General features: G+C 42.2%; 2 protein-coding genes across 4 annotated transcripts in view; both read right to left on the minus strand.

The window, feature by feature from the left end:
• Positions 1 to 9,554, minus strand: part of LOC115371544 (voltage-gated potassium channel subunit beta-3) — a 33,340-nt gene extending 23,786 nt beyond the window's left edge. The window contains exon 1 of one of the 3 annotated variants that reach the window (XM_030068979.1): positions 8,864 to 9,554. In XM_030068979.1, the coding sequence (XP_029924839.1) occupies positions 8,864 to 9,165 (302 nt within the window). In that variant the 5' untranslated portion in view covers positions 9,166 to 9,554. Of the gene's footprint in view, positions 1 to 936; positions 2,386 to 8,863 lie in introns of those variants that run through there. The other 2 variants (XM_030068980.1, XM_030068978.1) reach the window with 2 other exon arrangements.
• Positions 9,555 to 18,879: 9,325 nt separating this feature from the next.
• ephb4a (eph receptor B4a) overlaps positions 18,880 to 24,358 on the minus strand; it is a 43,379-nt gene continuing 37,900 nt past the window's right edge. The window contains exons 15-17 of the mRNA XM_030068830.1: positions 22,053 to 22,246; positions 21,429 to 21,587; positions 18,880 to 20,772 (exon numbers count right to left, since the gene is read on the minus strand). Of these exons, the coding sequence (XP_029924690.1) occupies positions 20,664 to 20,772; positions 21,429 to 21,587; positions 22,053 to 22,246 (462 nt within the window). The 3' untranslated portion in view covers positions 18,880 to 20,663. The remainder of the gene's footprint in view (positions 20,773 to 21,428; positions 21,588 to 22,052; positions 22,247 to 24,358) is intronic.

A 24,358-nucleotide genomic window follows, 5' to 3' on the forward strand; every position in this document is an offset into this window, starting at 1 on the left:
GGGTGCAACTAAATATTAGCCACAAAGTTAATTACACCTCTGTTTTCTTTTATAGACTGGCTGTCAGTTCTTTTTCCTCCATTGTGACTGACATGTATCATGTGAAAGGATAGTTTTTATGCATGGGATGGTGTTGTTTTGTCTCCACTACCAAAAACAGACCATCATTTGAGTGAACCCATTGTTTGCTTTTTAAAATCTGTAAATTAAAGTGAGATTTCAGAGCTGAATTCTTCACAAAACACAAAAGATAATGGCAAAATAGTCTTGTATGTGTGTGTGTGTGTGTGTGTGTGTGTGTGTGTGTGCACGCACAGTCCTGTTTCAACTTCCAAGGCCTACAGTGTTTTTCTACAGTGGTAACATTAAGGCTGTCTTGTGTATTACATAAGCATTTTCAAGTCCATCAGTGTAAACGCTTTTTTGAAAGCAAATGTGATATTTCGATCATAAATGTCAAACAGACGACTTGTGCAGAGGAACTTCTCACTGCATATGGACATACACGCAGAAGGCTAAATGTGTTACAGGATGCATGTTTCATTGAGCACTTTCATAACATATGGTCATGAGTGCTGGTAGTAATTCATTTTCAAGCTCAATGCACAGACTGACTGGAATGGACAGAAGCCTTGCTGGAAGAGCTGCGTCCAGCACCTGAGAGGCCCTTAATGGGAGTGGAAGTACTATCACATAGCCTGCTACCTTGTTCCTGGCGAGGATTTGCCACACATCCTCATCGTAATAATCCATCATCTGTATGGAGGTCAACAGACTTTAATAATTTAACTGAAATGAAAACCATCTCTGTGTCATCACTGGGAGAAGCAGGCTCTCCAGTCAGACCCAGCTGCTACTGTACGTCCTCACAGCCTCTTGACCCTCTGTCCCTACAGCTCATCCTCTCCTCACCTGGGCCTGCGCCCCTCCTCTCACCTGTATTTCATACTGCTGTGGCGCCCGATGGCCTCCTTCATGTGGGCATGGCCCTGCGGAGTGGGGCGGGACCCGGGCACCTCCCTGGTTTTGGTAGAGCTCTGGGAGATGTAGTTGCCATTGCTCCCCTGTCCGCTGCCTCCTCCTCCTCCGCCTCCTCCTCCTCCACCACCACCTCCACCTCCTCCACCACCTCCCCCTCCTCCTCCCCCCACCCCACCGCTGCTCCCTCCAGGAGGTGGAGCGGTGCGAAGGCCACAGAGTCGGTCCTCGCTGCGACTCTTCAGATTGTGCTCGGTGCAGGCGAAGGACACCTGCATCCTGACCCCCCCTCCCGCCCTTTGTTTTCAGGTGTCTCCTCAGGAACTGACACTGACAATAATGTCTGCAAATCGCCGCTGCTCGTGCTGGTGCCGCTTTGGAGCTGCGGCTACACTGTTTGAGCTGTTGTGGTCAAGCGCTGATGTTCAGACAAAAGGGGCTCAAACAGGGCAGGGCAGTGATTTTGGCCAGGAGTTGGAGGTACCAGGCAAGGATCCAGGCTCTAACTTGACACACACAGAGTCACCGTCTGGTCCGTCTGCTCCGGTGATGCAACCCTGGCAAAAGCCTCTTTTGAGTTTTCACACTCACAAAGATGCGTTAGAGCTGCCCTCCAAAAATCATCAGGGAGCTTGTAGGCTCACAGCAGTCCTCAGATGGATTTTGGGATGTGGCAGTGCCTGGGAAGCCCCTGAGCCCCCACTGCAATAGATTCCTCCCTTGAGAGAGTCAAGCCGGTTGGTTGGCCTTTTCCCACATACATGCACAGGCTCATATGGCTTATGTTGGGTTGTAAAGCACTTGCCAGCTTGCTGTCTTCTCTTCAGCTGAGGTTAGTTCTGTCTGTGTTGAGCCGTGGAGCCCCGGAGCGTGCCGCAGCAATGACACAATCACAGCCACAGGCATCCTCACACCTCGCGTCGAAATAAGGCATATTTGTCGCAAGGTGTATCGGCAAGAGCAAAAATGGCTTATTTGCGCGAATTTTACATTGCCGACGCGAGGAGCCTGGACAGGCGAAATGTTCAACTTGCTCTTCTGATGTGGCGAATTCACACAGTCAAACCCCACCGACACATCGCTCAGCCTCACGCAGCGTCAAATGGATGGAAGAGAATAAAAAATAACAGTAAGCAACAAATGCAAAGCCAGATGCCGAGTCAGTTTTGTTACCTTGCATTGCTGGATGCAATCAGCAACATAGCGGCTGCAGCTGAGCTTTCTTTGGGGTATAATTCGAAAAAAACCTCACGTCACATTGATGCTCATTTGAAAAAAATGCCGGCATACTGGCCCAAAAATCAGCTGCAATAGGATGCCACATATTAGATAGTCGACGCCGCTTCTTGGCTCTCCCTCAGCATTGTGTCAGTTCATAATCCGACCCTGGTTTTCCTTGCAGTTGGTCCAAGAAATGTTCACGACACACGCAAAGTGGGGGTTTGCAAGATGCTCTCTCTCTCTCTCTCTCTCTCTCTCTCTCTCTCTCTCTCTCTCTCGGGTGTGATCTCTACATTTTCATCACACGCGTAGCAATTTCATCACATGATCTTGCTGTGTATGTGAAGCCCCTACACAGCAACGGACTGTCAAAAAGTATAAAGGGCATTTTTCTAAGTGCACAATTACATTAGCGCGCAAAGAGCCTGCGCAAATCGATTGCACTATTTGCAAACATTCACTTAGGTATGCACGAATGGCCCAGGTTGAATTAAGCCCCTTTTTTTCCCCCTCTTTAAAGTTAATGACTTCTCGTTTTCTAATTACAATAACACTCAAGCTTGTCTTTTCTCTATTTAGCCTAATAGTCTATCGCTCCACCCCTTTTTGCACATAAAACAAAGGCATCAAACAATCTTTAAATTGATTTTTAGCAAGAGAGGGACAGCAGGCTTATAGATTTCTATGGAAATACAGGTTATCTATGCAGTGGCTGTAACAATGCAGAAATATGGGTTGCCTATGCCTGTTTTCTGCCTGAGGCTTTAACTCAATGGAGATGACAAAGGGGAAAAAGGGGGGGAAGTAGTTGCCATGTTCTAAGCAAGTGTCTAAAACCAAATCTATAGTGAATGAAATGCACTTTTTAATCAGAATGTGAAGACAGTTTCTCAGCAAATGAAGCTCCTCTGCAAAACATCAAAAATCACTTCACATCAGCATCACATCACATCAGGTCACATCATATCATACCGTATCAAATCACATCATATCACATCAAAATTTAGCTGTTGTGTCATTTTGTGCCCACACAATGATAATAGCCCAGTTGAGGGTATTTATGATATAAACTATCCTGTTATATCCCCAGGAATGACTGTCAAGCTCAGAAAAGTTTCAGTCAGTGGTTCACAGTCTGGCTGCAGTCAGCAGGGAAGTCTGAAAATACAAAACTGTCCATCCTTGTTCCACAAACACACATCACACACACACACACACACACACACACACACACACACACACACACACACACACACACACACACACACACACACACAGAGGTGCAGGAAGTAACTGATTACATTTAAGCATGTTACTGTAACTGAGTAGCTGTTTTGTGTATGTGCACTTTTGTGAGTATTTTTTTTTTAAAGACAGTAATGTTCCTTTTACTTCAGTACATTTTTACTTGAGTATTTTCCTTCACTACATTTTAAATCACATCCATTACAGAGAACAAATGCTCAATGACAGATTGTGGAACCTTTCAGAATAAAAGCTCTGTCAGCAAAGATGTGACGAGGAATCTGCTTCTATTTTGTTAGTTCTACTTTTTGTCATTTCTGAATTTCCAATAAAGGGAATCTGATGAAAAACCGCAGCTGGTCGATGGAAGCCAGGACTATTTAGACTCAACTGGTGACAATGTGTGCATAATAATAAGAAAAATAGGATAATAAATTCAGTGAGTTGGCCTGATGAGAACCACGTACACTCAACCATCGTACTATGTGCTTAGTCTACATTTGTCAGCTGAGTCTACAGGGTCGTCACTTCAATCATCCCTCATTTTTCACAATGCACCTGTAAAAGAATCTAGTTTGAGCCATACACTCTTATCCTTTTATAACTGCATAGAAAAGATCACACCTAACACGGTTATTGTGACTCAGTAATTTTTACTTTGGGTCCATTTTAAATGAGCTACTTTTTACTTTAACTTTAGTAGATTTTTACAGCAGTACTTCTACTTCTACTACAGTAAAATATCAGTAAAGTAACAGTACTTGTGCAGTAGTAGTTTATAGTCTCTCCACCTCTGCACATGCACACACACATTCACCATCTTTGCTCCCTGCTAGATGAAACTCTGCTACCAAATCCTTCAGGACAGTGCACAATCCCATGTTGATGCCGTGCATGTTGCACAGCCGTCATCTGTCAATAGAAAATAATTTTTAAGCGCGTTGGCAATCAGCCCTGTTTAAAGGGGTGTTCGATACAAGTGGGAACTGTGAAGTTTCCAGCTGTACACTCAGGAAAAAACTTGAATGCCACCCCACTGAGACATTTACCAATGTACAGAAGAAAATGTAATGATCCACTGTGCTATTAGGTTAAAGTGAGTGCCTACGCAGGAACCTTATTTGGATGGTAGAGAGGGAGGAGATGGGTCAAAGTGGGTACTCTCCAGTGTGCACCCATCCCATCATCACAGATGCTTGGTTGAATCAGACCGACAGCACCTGCAGCAACAGTCAGCACTGCAGTTTGAGGACCACATTCTTCTATACGCATCAGTGCTCACCCCTATAGGCATACCTAAAAAATAATCACTGCGACAAGTAGGAGGACACACAGATATAACCATATATTACAGCTATAGTGCCATGAATAATAAACAATAGCAAAAAATGCAATCTTCCTTCAGAATAATTTTTTCAAAAGAGAAAATCAATGCAAATTCCATACAAATATTATTCCTAACAATGCTGCAAAAAAAAAAGAAGCATCTACATGCTTTATTTACTCATTGACTTTTCTAAATAAAATATGTCAAACAAGATCCACAACACTGCATCTACAAAAAGCTTATTTGTACCCAGCAATATCTCATTCAGTAATTTCCATCTCATACATTAAAGAATCATTTTACTGCTGGAATAGCCTGCATTAGATGAAAAAATTTCCATAGTCCTAATATGCAAAACGTTTTTAAAAATGGTGCACTATCACCAAAGGACACCAAATATAAACTGGCTGCAGCTGTTCCTGCTGAAAATACCACAACTCCCAGCATGCTTTGCACACTTCCCCCTCCTATGGGGGTGGTTTTAGCACAGGTACGGCCTGTTTAGGGAACAAAATGGTGAAAAGGTGCCAACATCTTTTTTTTTTTTTTTTTTTTTTTCCATATATTGTTTTTATTGTGATTATTAATATTTTGATGTTGTCATTTTATATGTTGTATTCCTATATATATTTTATTTTAATTTTATATTTACTATTTATAGTTCAAGCATTACAACAACAGGGACAGCATGCACAACCTAATAAAAAAACAGCCTGCTTTTTCATTAAATGCATTCTTTTGAGTGAAATAACCATCACAGTAACGAGCTAATGGGATGGCCTCCCAGTACGCCTTCTCAATAGTTCAGAAACCACGACCCTGCTGAGGTGCAAACATGCTTTTGAGAGGACCGGTATCTCCTGTAATATTCTGTTCACTTCAGTGCAAACAGAATGTCCTTGAGGTCCCAGGAGGTAAGGAGGAAGATGACTGACCTCATGACGCCTGACTGTGAAGATGTACATATCTGTATGTGAGCCTGGCCACCAACACTCGCACATCTCTCCCACCTGTGCCTATAAACTGTCCATCTCCATGCTGGATAAAAAGCTCAGTGGCTCACACTCATTTACACAGCATTGCTCGATCTGACCTTACCCAATCTGCAAAACCTCTTACTTCCAAACTGCAGTGAATCTCTAAGCCGAGTGAGACACCCTGCAAATAAAAAGGTGGATAAACTGATTTTCAGTGGGCTTATGCTGCACTACATCCCTGATTACATTTTACTTCACAAACCCCTGCTCATCCTGAAGGGAAACCTTTCCAAACTGAAGGTTCAACAGCGCTGAAGACATGATATGGATCAAATTAGTTTTCAAGTAATTAGATAATGTCTGTTTTCCATTTGAAGGGCTGAGCTGAATCCTTCAGTCTCGTGCAGATAAGTTTCCATTAAAGAACCTCCGAGAGCCCTGAGAAACAGGGAAACAGAGAGATCTAACTTTTGTTCTTACTGTCAATACAGAACTTTCATCCAGTTGAAAATCTGCATGGAAATAAAGGATTGCATCAGCCAGAGTGACACATTTTATATAGTTTCAATCAAAATTCCTTACTGTGTGCTTCTACCTGAAATGTGCATGTAAGCTCCAAGCACATATTTGATCAAAACTGTAACTTTGAAGCACTTTGTCTGACATCTTGTTTCCTGTCTGCATAATTATTCAGATTTGCAATCAATTGATCAACAAATCAAACAAAGAAATCAACAAGGACAATTAGTGGACAGTTACTTCATCAGTGTGTTTTAGCCCAAGTGTCTGATGTCACATGTGAAACTTTTTCATGCAACTTGGTTCCAACTACCCAATGACACTCATGAACTGCATTTGCATCATCATTTGTAATCATCCATCTGGGTTTGATGAAATAGCAATAGTGACATTTTAATTTATAATATGCATGTTAAAGACCAACAATGCACAGTGCAACTTATTGGATGTTGTAAATTAACTCTTTTCATGTTGCTATGTCACCAAACCCATATGGAACCTTCCAGATGATGATGCTGGCCCAGTTCATGATTTTCACTGGATGGGACTCCAAAACAACTCAGTTGCATGCAGCCAAACTGCATGAAAAAGTTTCACATGTAAACCTCGGCCTTAGTTGCATCATGTAACGTTGGCCCTAGAATCCATATGTTCAGCAATGCGCCTGTTATGGTTTTGGTTGACCAGAGAATTAAAATGATCTACTCAGCCTTAATAACCTTTAATGCAACACAAAATGAGAACAGGACTCAGGAGAAACGTGGAGGTGGAAGCATAATTGGTAATTACTTGAGAGGGAGCACACAAAGATAGGCCTAAATCATGACGTTTGATGTAGTTGCAATCATTTTCAGTCATGAGGGAGTTAAATTGTGAGGCACCTTATTACAAATCACACAAAACTAGCAAACCATGTGCACAGAGGCTGCACAAACTGGAGTCACTGCAGATTGGAAAACTAAAATAAACAAGATCAAGGAGTATTTCATAAAAGTCATCACCAGCAATGGAAGTGGCACTGCCGGTTATGGTTTACAAATATTTGACTTGGAAGAAGAAAGAGCTGAGCTGTACATGTGTAAATGTCAATTATTTAAAGTATACACACATTTATTAATAAATATGCCTAATTATCTAAGGTAGGCTACAGATTACAACTAAAGAACAATGTTCTGCTGATTGTTTGCATGAAGGATTCTAAGAGTGTCACTTACTGAGGCTGCAAGTGTTATTTCAGTTCTGCAGTTGAGTCATTTTGCCACAGGGCCAGCTTGGCTTTATACCAGGATGACACTGCCACCTAGAGGCCTATCTGCACTGTCAGGGGGAATGCATGAGCCTGTTTGGCTTGCAGCCTGGCTTCATGTGCCACATGAACATGCCATGTTACCTTCAGAGTGACATACAGGAACTACCTACTGGTACTCTTACATGCACGCAAATCTGAGATGATAAAGTGGGCAACAAATATGCAGTGTATAACAGATGAAAAACCTCTCAATCCGATATTTTGTGAAGATCTCAAAAAAAGAAAAAAAGAAAAAAAAAAGGCAGATGAAAGCAAGTTCTTTGATCCCAGAATAGCTAAAAGCGAGCAGAGGGAGAGCAGTGTGACAACCAGCCCTGCTCTCTCATGCTGTCAAATCATGCATCGTTAACCCTAAACGCACAGCATACCCCAGTGATGCCGACCCTGTCAAGCTGTCTTTTTGGAGGCTGGAATTGGACAGTGTTAGAAACAGAAGCCATATGAAGGTTACCTTGCACTCACAGTGAGCCAGATCAGCCACAAATTTCTGCAGACCAGCCATATTTATTCACTGAGCTTTGAAATCTCATCAAATGCACAACTTTTTTTTTTCTAGGTCACTGGTGAGAAACTGCAGGAACAGTTCTGATAGTTTTTTCACTTGTGAGTGATGTCTCAGCTAGCTGTCATGCTTTATGTTCCTCTTCAGACTGAACTACATGTACATACACTATAAGCGGAACATTATATAAGCACTTAAATGGACTATCTGCAGATGGCTGGGTGTTAAAGAGGATCTGTCACTCTGTCTCAATCTGTATCAAAGCCTAAAATCTGATTTATCCTACAGTCTCTCCAGTCTCTGCCTCTCAAAATTAGCTGAAAAACGTAACTCCCTGTACATCCACAGGCTTGTCAATTTGTATTTTGGCCGCCCTACATCTTCTATAGTTATGACTGAGCATGTTTTGCTATGCAGTTATGTTCTTATGAGGATGTTGTTGTCTTTATAGATTTGTCTTTATGGAATTATATGAAATAATGAGTACATCACTGCTTCAGAATGCAATAGTAAAACATATTTTGCTTTTTACATGTTTATTTTGAGGCAAAAGATTTTACCTGATATCACCTCATAAGTGTTTCAACAGTACGGATGATTTCACTCTCTCTTTCACGCTGTAACGTATAACTTTGTTCCAATCAATCATTTTGTCAGAGTAACTCTCATATTTTTGCGATGTTAGACACCTAATTGTGCAGCAAAACTCTTCACACACAACAGCGCTTCCTCTCTTTCTCAGTCACCGTCTCTTTTTTCCTCTCTCTTCCTCTCTCCTCTCTCACCTGTATATCATGGCGGTGCGCTCCGCCTCACAGTCGGCCAGGGACAGGCCACATTCTCTCAGGTAGAGCTCCAGTCGGCGTCTCTCCACCAGCCTGTGTGCCGCCTCCAGAATCTGGGAAGCCAGGGCCTCCGACTCGCTCCTCTGGCCCTGCTGGCTCTTGCTGCTCCGGGGTCCGGGCTTCGCCACGGCGGTCCCTGAGGAGGACGACGCCTTGGGCTTCTTACTGATTCCATAAAGATCCTCCACCGAGAACTTCCCTCCTTTGCCTCCTCCACCACCGGCACCTCGACTGGCAAACATGATCACACTGAATCTATCAGGCGCTTGAAAACAGCTGAGAATTGTTCCTCTTGTCGTTTCCACGCTTTTGCTCGCTACATCTGTGTTAAGTAAAAGCAGCCTTCAAGTTGCAAACAAAACAAAAAGGCAGCGCTGCTTTGACAGAGATTACAGCAGATTTGAAACATCCAGCCCAGGGACAGCGTCAGGCGTTGAACTGCTGGGAAGAAGAACTTAAAGCACCTGTAAAATATCAAAAAGTCTTGATTGCTCCTCTTTGGAGTCTAAATTCAAACTGAAGCAGAGACAATACTAACATGTCAGCAGCAGCAGCAGACACAAATACTGAATCCAACTGTAACAAACTGATGTGAGTTGCTTCTTTGACTAAAAATGGATAGGAAAAGCAATCTGCATCTTTTATCTCTCAAAGGAGGGACGGTGAGGGATTTGTGTTGAAGCCCCACCAGCTTACATTTGTTCAGATTAGCAGAACACCCGGATGAAGTACTTGTGGTTCTGTGGCAGGCATATCATCTGAAACCAGCCCAGTGGAGGCTGTGAGAGTTCAGCTGTCTGACCTTTTCTTCAGCATTCAATACTAACAAATCCTTTCACTAATATTGGACAGCTGATCAATTGATCTACAGTGCAGTGTAGACACAGAGCTCAGTGTGAGGGCGATGTCATCATAACTAAGGCTCTTGCTGCTTTCTGGCTCCCGTTGGCTCAAACAGGGAGAGGGATGGCGTCTGGCCAAAGCCTGGCACCGGCTTCAGGCCAGCGGTGAGTGTTATCGTCAGGGTCTGGGTTAATGTGCTGGCTAAGCCCCAGGTGTCTGTATTTTCCACACAAGCCACAGAAAAGGGCTTTATGTGTGAACCTCTCTTTCTCCAGTGCAAGAAAAAAATAGGAACCTTATTACTGGCTGCCTGTCCACCTTATGAAGTGAGACAGCAGGAACATCTGCAAGCCTCTGTTTATCTCTGCCAGACCAGGAGGATATGAGAAATTATACCATAACTAAAGGTAGACACAAAGAATATGGAAATGCATAAAGGTTGCAATATTGTGATACTGACACAGAGGGATTCCTTATCTTCTTAGCAATGTAAACAAAGAAATCCGCATTATAATCCCCTCGGGAAGTCAGTCCCACCCAGCATACCCATGTTTGTGAAAAAAACAAGTTGACTATGGAACTTATATTATTTTTTGTATTACTGCTAATATTACTATGACTAATAATAATAGCAGTATTTTTTTTAATGTAGAAAATGTGATTTAGTTGGAGAAAAGAAGCAGAATGTAGACTCTGATGTCACTCTGAAGGGACTAAACTGCCAAATAAAGGACATGAGTCTTTAATGCAGCATCTATACATCGATCCTCATGATGCTTCAGTTTCTTCATCTTGATAGCGGGTGTCCAGGTGTTTGATGTGTTAGATCAGCATGTAATATCTCAAGTACGGGACCTATATCACTTTTACATCTTAAACCAACATTGAATTATTGGATTATTACTGAAATTGCCATAGTTGTTCATTTATACCTCTGTAAACACATACTTGACAGCCAGATTGCCCACTGTCATAAAGCTGGTTAGTAGCTCTCCTATCAAACTGCAAAGTATTAGCTCGATTTTCTTTTAATATTTCCACAGCTATCACTTTAATTCCAAAAGATGACTTTCAGAGATGCCAGAACCAGCACTGATGTTCTGATCTCGCAGAAAATGATTACTGCTCTTGGTCACTTGGCATAAATTAAAGCGTGGATGGGCTGGATAAAAGCTGTATCAGTGACTTAATGAATGAATGAAAGCCCGTCACTACACAAAACCCGAGCTCATTGACTGTCTAAGCATCCATTCAGCTGTCATATTGAGTTGATGTTTTTGTGCATCTGTTTCCAGTCCATCCCTCCCAGCTGTCAAGGCAGCCAGGGAATATTGTGCTCGCCTCGGCCTGTGCCGCAGTGGCTTTTAGAAGCAGAGATCATCTGGGATTAAGCTGCTGTAATCGCTCTTTCGACTGACCACAATCACACAGGCAGCTGCCCGAGGTCAATCTCGATCTTCCCAGTGTAAATTATAGCCTTCCAGTGTTTCCAGACCACCTTTGAGCTGAGAGTGGGGGGCAACGACCTCCACTACTTCTAAATAGTGGGATTATTATGGTGTGTGGTAGGATGAAGTACACACTCATATGAGCTTTACTAATAGAAAAAAAAAAAGTGCATTAATGTTTCTTATGTGTGTGTGTGTGTGAGTGTGATCCTAGCTCCCAGATTGTGTAACTATCTGCTATCTGGCCTAGAACAGTCGAGTTTGTTTTTAGTAATCTGTTGCGTAACTGTGCAAAGATCTTAGATTTTGTCAACCCCAGGAAATGGTTAAATTGGGAATATAGAGCACAAATCCATCATTAAGTGAAGCTATTTTTTTCTACAGCCTGGCACCTTGCACTTTATGGCGTCAAGGAGACAGGCAGTACTTTTGCTATTGAGAGAAAGAAGTGGGCAGTTCTCCACACCAGGTGCAGCAAAAAGTACTGCAGTTAATTTTCTTAATTTAATTAATGTTATTTTTATTTTTTCAGTTTAACCAGGCAAGTCATTAAACAAATTCCTATTTACAGTGATGGTCTGGCAAGTGGCAAGAACCACCTGCAGGGATCTATCTACCTATCTATCTATCTATCTATATGTGTGTGTGTGTGTGTGTGTGTGTGTGTGTGTGTGTGTGTGTGTGTGTGTGTGCATGAGAAATCTAGCGTATGCAGGTATGAAAGAGTGAGGAGTATTACTGAACGCTGAAGTGGTGAAATTAAAATATGAAATGCTGCAATTTATTTATTTATTTACTTTTCCAAGCAATTTGGGGAAGGGCTTTACTTTCAAAGGGGAGCTGTTTGTGCTTGTAAACAAAACCAAAGTGTGACCTAAATGCAAAATTAAAAATAAATAAATAAATATAAAATCTATTTCAAATATTTGGGGCGGTTGTGGGGTGGGGGCACTTGGAATGAAGAGCCCCCCACTGCCTCCACCCCCCTTTATGTGCGCCTGTGGTCACATTACATGCAAAATGACTGTATAATGATGGATAAATAACACTCCCATCAGCCGCACAAGCCAAATGACTCCGCTTTTTCTTTGTCTGCTACATCCGTGTACAACCACAGGGTGGCAACAAAGCAACAACAGCAGTATCGCTGTAATTACTGTTCTGTTTCTGAATAAAAGTTTCTGTTTGGATCAGAAATCAATAACTCTTGATTAAATGGTAGGAGACGAGGCGGTCCTGGGCGCTATTCAATGCAAAGAAAGGTTTTACTTTACACACTGAACGCAACAAAAACGCATGACTAAGTTGTCATTCCGATCTGTCTTCATGTTGACCGGTGTCACTGGGATCACCTGGGATAAGCAGTCAGTCACTGGCAGGGCGCTCTCTGACTCTGCAGTGCCTTTTCTTCTGTTTTGGTCAATTAGTGCATGTGGACGCGGCGGCAAGAGGAGAGCGCACTGTGCATAAACTGTGGCAAATAAGATGGCAGCCTCTGTTTATTAAAATGCTCCGGTTGTGCTGCAGGAGTGAGACACAGGCGGGCTGAAGTAACATGTCCTTAATAACAACATGCTGGGACACTTTAAGCGAACTGCCAAATAAAGGACATGAGCGCCCAGTCCGATTCCTAATGTGCCACCTATCTATCTATCTATCTATCTATCTATCTATCTATCTATCTATCTATCTATCTATGATCTCTGTGTTTGATGTATTAGATCAGCGAGTAACATAAGTGTGTATCGCCTGGATATGGGGAAAATGTGACTTTTATAACGTAAACTATCACTGAATTTTCAGTTGTTAAAATGCCGCCGGTAAATTATTGCGATACAGGTCGGAAATGTAATCAGGCTACATGTGCATATAGGGGATTTCCATAGTCGGCATACAGTGCATGTCCATAAATACGCATGTATGAAACATCTTCATACATGGACATATATATCTAACGTGTTGGTCTATTAAAAATAAATACATCCTTGCATCAAGTTCAGGATATGTGCTACACATGTATTACACAAAGGGGGAGTATATGTATTTGGTGCATATAACTATATATGTAACATAAATGGCATTTCTCAGGTGCATGTATGTTCATCTATTAGACTGCCGTGGTGTGTTTTTGGTGCTACACCGCTACCTGTGCTTTAAATGCAGACATGGAGAAAGAGACCTGTGTGACATGGATAAATATCACAGGAGGGGCAGCATGGATGCCATATTTCCTTTAGTTTCCTCTAACTTTATTATGCATGCGCACACAGTGACAAGCCTGAACGCGTTAATCAACAGATAAACGTGGAGTAAGGCTATTGCAATTTTCTGTCGACATCAGAAAAAGCTGACGGCAGCCTTTTTGCACACTAGAGGGAGACATAACACGGTAAATAACAGTAATTAACACAAACTAGTCCGCATGCAGAAGGATGCTGCCCCTCTGTAGACATTATTGGGTATTAAAGGCTGCTTGTAGGCCTACCTAAACCAGCTTGGTTGAATATAATCAATTGTAAATAATCATACATATCAAAGTACAGATTACATACCACTCCAACGCACACATGCACACACAAAATGCATCTAGTGAGCCTCGTATGCCTATATTGTAGCCAGATGCGAGTTAAATCATAACCATATGCTGCTTCCTCAGATTTCTAAAAAGTATGCACATGGTGAACAAAGGTGTAGGGGTTCGGAGAGAAAAACACACGCACAAACACACCGATCTGGCTGCCCTGCAGATTGTTACAATGTGAGTTCAAGAAACACAGCGATGGTTTAAACACAGGGTCAGAAGTAAACGTGAGTAGTCATGTTTTTCCAGCATAATGAACAATAACAAGGGACTGTAACAGATCCAGACAGGTCTGAAACAACGGGTGTAGGTTTTGGGGGCCACTGGGGAACAGAGGGGGGGAGGCAGTGGGTGACTGTATGCAGGGCTGCTGAACGAGGAACTGAGTGTACTGGGGAACGCCCTGAAAACTGACTGAATAACACTAAACAACACATTCTCTTGTAAAAATCAAAAATGCATTCGCCGTGTGAATCTTTCTCCTAATCATTTGTGTGTTAAGCATGCATGTGGACAAATGCGTCTTGCTTGGAGACCAAACCACAATGCAGCAGAGAGGGGGAGGGAAACATTCAGTTAACGTGAAGAATAGAAATGTAAAGACTGGCCTTCACTGGAATCAGAGGAGAAGCTGAGACAGAGCTTTGGAAGTATTACATTTCCACCACATGAAAACCACATTACTCCAGTTTTGGTTTTAACTTAAGTTTGAGGATTACAAGCTCCTCCATGGGTCGAGAAAATTCTACAACCCTTGTTCTGAAACCCTGTAAAAGTTGAAAAAAAAAAAAAAAACATGGCGATCAATCTGAAAACAAGGCTGTTTTTCCTCGTTAATGGAAATCGAACATTTTAGAGATGATTTATGCTTGTTGGGTTCGTAGGTGAGGAGTGGTTTGCTTTAAATAGGTGATTAAGGTGAGGTCTGTGTGAGAGGTCAAATGCAAGATTGACCAGCAAATGTCAAGCTGAGTTCAAACAGGCAATCAAACAGTCTTCAAAAAACTCCGTAAAAAAAGAGAGACAAATGAATCAATACCCCTCCAATACGACCATCCTCACAAATCATTCTGCTCTGTGACATTAGATCTCACTTATGTCTGTGTTTCTGAAAAGGAAATATATGATGGGTTTTGAAGGCTTAAATCATCGCCCCATTGGACTGTGCTAAATCTTGTTTGAGAAGCTGCAGCACAGCGATAAGTCCCTCAATACTAAAGCGGTTGGTGAAGTTGTTCTCTGTGCGATTTCTAAATGATGCCAGACAACGTTTTGATGTGGTCCGGGTTCAGAAAAAGCAAACCAATCCTTTAAGTCGTTTGGAGTAATTTGATAGTTTCTCACTACTTTTAATTTCCCCTAGAGGGCCTTGAAGCATGTGGACCCAGTTTCAGAATACAGGGTGATTTACAAGGAGGGGATGAGAAGCGCGAAGGTCACACTTCTTTCATTTCCTCACAGAAGGGAATGAGCACATCGTGGAAAACAAAGGGCGCTGCATGGGGAGATGGATGGCTGCAGTGTGTGGACTGAAAGCTGAGACAAGCCAGCAGACAGGAACAGGGACCTGCATGGACCTTTGGAGGGGCAATTGCTCGTCTTAAAGGTGTTACTTGTGTATTCACATTCTCAGTTTCACCAGCACCTTCCTGACAAGTTGTTTGTTCTGCCAGCTTTGAAGTCTTAACATTAGCACAGAATGAAAAGTGTCTGTGTTAGCTATGAATCTTGTTTATGAACAAGTTATAAATAATACATTGGTAAATCAGTCATCTTTACCATCTTTACTAAGCAGATGCACAGGACCATCATGTCTTTCTGGCCGGGAGATTCAAATCCCTATAACTTCCCAGACCAAGATTACATTCTCAAATTGTAATTTTAAAATGAATTGAAATTAAGTAAACTTATTCTCTAAAATTTATTTGAAAGCCTGACAGAAACTCAAAACAATACTGATGTACCACCACTAATACTAATGCTGATGCCAATGCAACTGCCAAGGCCAATGCCAATTCTAATTTTAATCCTAATCCTAATTCTAATCATAATCGTATTCCTCATCCTAATCCCAATCCTGATACTAATATTAATCCTATTCATAACAATAAAAATGAATCCTAATACTAGTACTGCTCCTACTCCTAATCCTAATATTAATCGTAATCCTTATCCTAATCCTAATTCTAATACAAATACTAATATTAATACTAATTCTATTCCCAATCCGAATATTAATCCTAATCCTACTACTAATATCAGTATTGATACCAAAACTAATGCTAATACTGATTATATGCCAAAATTTGTTTTACTGATATGAAACCATTCAGTGGCAATGTGCAATGATGATGTACAGTATCTTGTAATGTTGAGGTGTTGCAATTTGAATATCATGTTGTCAGTAGTAACAACTAGCCCAGTCCTTCCTTTTTAGTCCTCTCAGTATTGCGAATAAGTATTCTAGTACGACCACTAGTCGTACTAGACTAGTGGTCTAGTAGCACTAGTAGCAGCAGTGTGCAGTCCAAAGAGTTACACTGACTCAGTGTTTGTTAGATACATGCTGAAAATGCAAGGCAGCTTCCTCAACAAACCATAACGCAGCATCAAAGAATAATGATGTTCTTAATTGACCATGCAGGTCAATTAAGAACAACTTATTATTTGCAATGATATTACAGCACCAGCTCCTCCATGCAAAGCCAACTGAATATGCTGCATAACAGTGTCACACAAGTTCCTTTCCCAGTGCCGTGATCTGATGTGATAAAAAGCAGTGTGATACTGATCTACCCAAGCAATTCACTCTGTTTTATTCTGTGCGGCACCCATGAGTGAAAAATTACCATAACTGGCTGTTTGTCAAATTTGACCATTTTGATCAGTTTGGAGAAAATCTGGTGCCTGAGGCGAAGTCAGTGAAAGTGACACAGGGATATCAAATCCAACTTTCTATTCTCAGGCCTTTGTTGTTTGGAAAATCAAAAATACTAAGGCATATAAAAAAATAAAAAAGATATATATGCCTTTATGTAAAATGCAAATTAGTGTCTGTGCTTGCCAGCAAAGTGGAAAAACCTGGCAAATTTACATGGAAACATCATTATAGCTAGAGCAAGATCACACTTTGTATGTTGCAGACGTTGTGTTGGTCTAGACATCGACTGAAACCACTTTATTATTTCGAGTTAAACACAGATCTGTGGTGTGTAGTGTGTTAATTAAGATATTAAACAAAGAGTGCCTAAAATACAGCTGCAGAGAGATCACACTTTGTGTATTGTAGATCTTACGTTGGTCTAGAAGCCAGTTGAAAGCACGGGATCTTACATTTAAAAACTAAAGTCTGTGGTGTAATGTTTATCCTGCCTTTCTCTACCAACCCCCGTAGCTCCCTCAAACACACACTTACCTGTCCTACTACCCTTTCTCCCCCACCCCCCTCACACACACACACACCCTGTGCTCCACACTTGACTGCACGCAGGAATGCAACATGCATGACACAATCCTCCTAAGTGCCAAAACCTGGTTGGCCCTGTCTCCTCTTTCCTCAGCAACGACCCTAATGAATGGCCATTCACATTCACAGGCAAAGCTGGAGCTATATTCATACTTTTACGCCGGGGCCGAGGGTCAAGTCGACACCGTTGGAAGTTGGAGACCAGAGCCAGCTAACCTGTCTCCGTTTCCAACTCTCAATCACTGGAATGCACAATTCACACAGACACAAACAGCCTGGCATAAAAAACAACCACAAGAGCAGTTACTCATCATTGTTTATCTCCAGCACATGAAAGCTGCTCTTGCACAGCTTTATACTCTTGTGGGGCCACACGAGAGCAATTGAACAAGAGGAATGACTCAGTAACACAGAGATAATCAAAGTACATAAATCAATGAACCTAAACACTTCTTGAAACCATGACAGCCCTGTGTGGTTATGGTAGCTTTGGAGGTAGGGGAAGGGAGAACGGGGGAGAAAGAGAGAAAGGGAGAGAGAGAGAGAGAGAATAAGAGTCTGTGTGAGAGAGTTTAAGCTTGTGGTGTGCTATAAGCCGCTCTCAGCCTCAGGCACAGGAGAAGAAAGAACATCTCCTCATGATTAAAAGGGCTGAGGACCGGGAAGGGAAACATAGGAGAGGACAAGCCCTCAGGGGTAAAAAGGCTCTCCAGAGAAACAGAAGACAGAGGAAAGGCTGCGAGAAAGCAAAGCTGGAAAACGTAGGGGGAGAGAAACTCAATTCTCGCCTTGGCAACCTCCTTGTCTCTTTACTATTACCAAGGACGACGATAGCGTGTATGAGAGGAATGTTTGCTACAGGAAAACAGAAAATCCACCCTGAAAACGCTTTTACTTATATTGCTGTGATTGCAGGCAGTTCGGGCAAGATATTATCTCAAAAAAAAAAAAAGAATATAACAGAAAGAGAACCGAGAACGGTATCATCACGAAAATACTATGAATTGTGGACAGAGGTAAAACCTAGTGGATTAGCATCCATGCGAACATGGGCTCTTTTTCTGGTTGACATCTGTTCGCACTGAAATAAAACTCATTTGGGTGTGAAAGCTTTCACAGATTCACACAAAAAGAACTGCCTTCAGTGTATTGTCAGTGTGCAGCTCCCAGTTTTGGTGCCTTGATGAAAGACTTGCTGCACTTATTTTTAGATTTTGCGAGAGAAGTCATGGGGATCGCTGGGATTGAACTGTTTGGGATCACAGGAATGTGTGAATTTTGGGATTTGTCACTTTCAGGGACAAACCTGGAGCTCTTCAGAGCGTGCATGCACACGTGCACACAGATGGTTGTGCAGTCTGCATGCTGCACTTGACTGCATGTGTGAATTAATAATGATGAAACTGACATTTGATAGAGGCAATCTGATGCAACGCTCTTAGATGAAAAATGAGTCCTTGATGGCAAACACTGATGTGTATCTTTATTATGAATACCGAATACAGATTAGCCTACACACAGGACAGTAATCAAAACATACTTGATCTATTCATTATTTCAAAGACTACACTTCAGGGATCTTCAATATGAAGACCCCATTTTCCCACAATCCTCACACTCTTGAATGACAATACCAGTGTTTTTTGACTTGACGTTTTTGTGTTGCTTTAGCTTAATCATCTTTTTTTTTCCTTTTTTGTTTTTTTTACCATCACTGAAATGTTTGGCAGTCATTTTGTGCTGGCTCACCTTGGCCGTGGGCTTCCAGTGTATGTGAAATGTCAAGAATACAAAAGTCTTCCCTCAGAGGCTGTATTATGGCACAATGTCAAAAACCATTCTTAAAAAAAAAAAAAAAAAAAAAAAAATACTCTGCATGGAATTTGTATTGAACATAAAGTTTTTTTGTTTTTTTTTTTGGCAAGGTTTCAAGCTGTTTTGTCAAAAAGGCCGGTATTATCCTTGAAGAGATGCACAATTGGTCAGAATCATTCAGGAATACGTCAATATTTTGAACTGTAATTTGCTATTTTTCTTCAGCAAACACCTAACAATGGAAGGGGCCATTTTCTATACTGGCTGCTCTCGTGCTGTCAGCATCCACACTGAAACCAATGGATACCACCAGCTGTAAAATTAGCTTATTAGCTTGCAGGTCTACATTGTTTTCCATAATAAATATTACGAGTGTTAATAAACCATTTTAGTCTAGCTCCAGGGCAAATGCAGATACATTTTGCCAGCTACACAACCACCATCAGATTAAGAAAAATAATAAACTAAAATTCAAAATGTCAAAGTATCCCTTGAAGGTACATTTTAAATGAGATAAAACCGATCTACCCAAAAGGGTTTTATGCATTATAAAATAGGCATTTAAATCAACAAATATGATTGAATGGCACATGATCGTGAAAAATAATGAGAAAAAAAACATAGCAATTATGAAACTGACAAAAACAACAGCAAAACAAATTTGAGGCCAGATAGCTTCCTTGGTAAAAGTCTGTGAAGACGACAAAGTCTACAGTGTTGTCTGGTCTCTGCGTCCACTTGGTCCTTGTTCAGTCTGAGTATTGTGGAAATGAGCTGCCAGCAGAAACACAGGCAGTGGAAATGACCCACCACACTCCAAGAGAAACACAGGAAGTTACCGAAGACTACAATTCAATTCTCTGCGAAAACAACAAAAGTGCTGATATGTCTCCATTTCTCTCTGTTCACACACTGCTGAGCTGGTGAAGGGAGAGCCAGACTGAGGAAGATGAAAGAAGACTGATTAGGACGAGTACAGCGCTCTCCAAAGTCTGTATTACACATCACACCTGAGTAAAGAAGAGGTAACTCTGAAAACAAATGAAAACATAAGGAAAATCCAACAAAGAACGTTTAGATTTCCAGTCCTCTGAGAAAGGTGTCCTCATAGTAATGTAATCCAAATGGATTAATGCAAGACACCTAAGGTGAAAATAGTCCTCACTCATAATTACACCACATTATGCAATCTGCAGTCACTGGATTGGCAATGCGCTGTGTCTCCTTTGGTGAAAGGTGTTGTTTTATTGGGACAACATTACCAGCCAACAGCTAGTCTCTGATTTTCATTATTACACAATATTACAGAAACAATAACCTCTGGATTGGCACTGATGTTGATCCATTGTTCGTCTGGGTAGTGCGGACAGGCCAATCATTGGATAACCCTCTCATGCGAATGGGAAAGCCATCTATAATCAATGAAATGCTTTGTTCTATGGTGATTTGGTCAATCCTTCATGGAGTCCATATTTAAAGTGGCTCACTGGTGCCCGGAAGAGGATTGAGAGTGCTCTCAGTCCACAGCTACACCTCTACGCTGGTGTTCATGTTGGGGTTGGGGAGCCAGGAGAGCTACACAATTGATTAAAAGGGCACAGATGCAGCAATCTTGTTCTTAACGCTCAGAGTCTGGACGCTGGAAAGGATCTTCCTCTGGTGCCCGGCCAAGGTCACTCCCATGTGCAGCAGGTCCCTGAGCAGAGGAGAAGAAAAGCAAGCAACATTCAGGATGGAAGAGATGTCTGAAGAGTGATTAACCAGACAGAAACAGTGCAAGATATAAAATCAGACAGGGATTAAAATAATAGTTCAGTCTGCCAATCATCAAATTTGCTCCATTCTGGGAATCCATAGTCTTTCTTGATTAAAGAGCAGCCAATCCCCAAACCTAAATCTGTGAAGTCTGACATGTAAAAAATGAATGTACTTGCTGGATTTTTGAAAAGTATAGGACTGAGTCTTTGGTGACAGCTAATGTTACCCCCTTAGAGGACAACAGGTGGTGACATCACCTGCCACCAAAGACCAGCACCCTACTTTTCAAAGTTAGATGCCAGGCTACAAAGAGATTTGGGTTTGGTTACTCTGAATTTTTAAAACTGAGTCCCAACTGTAATGAAAAAGTCTGAAAAAGCCGGTCCTAACTTTTTAAGAAGTAATTAAGCAATAATCAATACTGAAAGCTGAGGAAATTATCCTGGATGCCGGTGGTGACGGTGGATCCCAGGGGCAGCTAAGGTTCCAGGCCAACTTCCTGAGCTTCTGGAGGAGAGCTGACATGGGACGTGAAACTCTTTCCATCAAAGGTGAATATCCCCCTAAATAAGAAACTTGGAGATGTGGACTTACTCTGTGGTGATCTGGGCCAGCTGGTCTACTGAGGTGAAGCCAGCCTGGAGGAAGCTATCTTCGTAGCGCTCCATCTTGATGGCCCGCAGCCATTCCCCCACTGAGGCGCACGATGAGAGGCTTGGGGTGGCACGCTGGTCCAGCAGGGGGTAGGATGGCCTGGGGGACAAGGGGTACCGAGACAAAGAAACAAGTTACACATGCCGTCACCGAAACAACAATGTGCAGCTTACACATATCCTGCAGGAACATTCCAGCCGACAAGGAGAGGTGGAATCTGAGTCTGGGTGACTGACAGGGAGAGACAATGGAATGTGTCGGGGGCGGAGGAGTCCCATGCTGTATGTGAGCAGTGTGTAGGCAGACCGAGGAGCAAGGGAAATGGGCACAGTGAGTGGCTGACAGGTTACAGCAGGACATTAAGGGTGAACAGAAGATTGGGCAGCAGGAGGCTAATGCCTGTCCTGCGAGTGGCAGGGGTGTAAATGGACAGCATGAAGAAAGAGACATTAAAATAAGACAGGCATTTGCTTCTCTTTTGCCTGTTTCATTCTCAAGCTGTTTATCTACTCCCACTGTGACCTTCTCAGGCGGGTTTTCTGTCCATCACATTTGCACTCTCACCCTGCTCCTTCTTGGGCCACTATTTTCAGTGACGCCGGGTTGCGGATCAGCTTGTCCAGAGCACTGACGATCTCAGAGAAGCGAGGCCGTGCCGAACGCTCCTTCTGCCAGCAGTCCAGCATCAGCTGGTGGAGGTGGGTGGGGCAGTCGGGTGGTGGGGGCAGCCGGTAATCCTGCTCTATGGCATTAATTACCTGGGAGAAAGAAACAAGGAGAAGAATACTCTTAGAAATAAAATACACATACTTCATGAATATGTGTGTTCACAGTAATGGACATGTGGGGGCTTGTTACATGGCAGGCCTGTGCACGTCCCACTCCACCAGTCACACACTATGAGGTGGGACTGCTAAGCTTGCCTATCAGTTCAAAAGTATAAATTTTAACACCTAACAGTGGTGTCGAAAGGCACTCGTCCAGCAGCTAACTGCTTTCTATCCTCAAGTCGTCCCTACACACCACTCTAAGTGCACCCCTACAGGCCTGAACTAAGAAGTACAGCATAAAGTCACTCCAGTTAACAGCGGCACCCCTCTTACTGTAAGTTGTTACAGTGCTGGAAAATCATTTGAGCAATAAATTTTACTACTAAGGGAACGCTGCTTTGAAAGTCTAGAACAACCTTCCTCTATGAGCCCGAGCCAGAGACACAGAGTAAGGCTACTTTACGTCTACAAGGAGAGGCATTAAACCCCCCAACAGGGGGCCTATTAGTCAGCCAGGGTAAGGACTGTGAAGAATAACTTTACTTTAATTGCATATTTAAAGACTTAAGAGTATGTAAAATAATATGGTTACAAATCATAAATCTAGGAGAAGAAAAGGGTTTTGCCCACCTAATCCCTAACCCTGAAACAGACCAAGAAGGGTCTGGGGGGGAGTGAAGCCAAAAGACATCAAAGGCTACAAAGTGGCCTCCGAGTCTTCCTTGCAGAGTCTTCACCACAGTGTTCTCCAGACAGCTCCTCAAGTTACAGACAAAAATACGGGCCTTCTTAAACAGGGCACTTACAACAGGGCACTGTGCTTATGGAAGAGCCTGCCTGCTCATGTCACGACGGCAGAGACGGGGTTAATATTTAAAGACAGATTAAAAACTCAACTATACAGTATTGCTTACTCGTCCCTCTCAACTCGAGCCTAAGGGGGGTTTCATGCCCATCACCTCCCACACCATCTGGCCTCTGACCTGCCATCCATCCTCCCCAATGACACAGCACCCTGTTGTTGCCTGTATGTGTTTGCAATCTGTTCAATGCTGTGTTTCCTTCGCTTGCTGTTTCCCTTTCCCGTGCTGTTTGGTTTGAATTTGTATTTGTGTTGTTATTTATTCCACCCGTTGTGTAATCTGTTGCGTGTATCTTTTTCTCTCTCACTTGTCATATTTTTAAAATGGAAAGTTTATTGTGACACGTCGTTGTAATGCACAGAAAATATAATAAAGCTGAAGTTAAAAGTTTAAGTTTTTATACTTGTCTTTCACGTACGCTTACGTCATATAATGTATTTTATCTAATCACAACATTAGTTCATTCTTCTTTAACGTTCTTGGTTAAATTGTCTGATCATCCACTCATGTTTGCTCTTACTTGATTACATTACTTAGTCACTTAAAATTGGTTTCCACAGAGTTTTGGTTTCTATCTTTCGCTTCTTGCAGTTCCAGAGCTGGGAAATTACTCTCAGCTTGTCCAGGCACATCTCAACATGTCTTGACTTGTCTCAATAATAGATATAAATCATAACATTTAATCATTAATCACAGTTACTTAAAGGGTTTTCATTACTTCAGTTGATTAAGGCAAAATTTCATTGATACTGATAAAAATATAGTTCATAACTACATATTCTTCTGGCCACTGATCCACTATGAGGTGTTGCCAGGCCTGTCCAATGCTGTCAGACTCCTGAAGCCTCAACATGGCAGATCCTCTTGACTCCATTTCACGAGTAGCAAACAGAGAATACACAAGTGGTGCAGAGAGGGCTCCTGAGGCCAAGAGGTAACCTGAGGTGCATGGTGGTGATACCGGTTTGTAGAATGGTTTTATCTTATCCCGATTCTTTGGTGTTTTTGGCAATTTCTTTGGCGAAGGAGCTTTTTCGGGGAGGCAAGGCTGCCTCGACCCCGAATGCCAAGGCTTTTGAGGGCGGTGCAGGGGCTGGGGTTAACAGCAGCCGATGAGATGGTGACAGTGACAAGTGGTAGTTTCTTACTTTCTAATTATTTCAAATGATTTCACTTTGATTTTGAATGTGATTTTGGCTGCAGCTAAGCTTTGATGGCTGGCCTTTTGATGGGTGGA

This window comes from Myripristis murdjan, chromosome 14 (assembly GCF_902150065.1).
Source record: "Myripristis murdjan chromosome 14, fMyrMur1.1, whole genome shotgun sequence".
Taxonomy (NCBI): domain Eukaryota; kingdom Metazoa; phylum Chordata; class Actinopteri; order Holocentriformes; family Holocentridae; genus Myripristis; species Myripristis murdjan.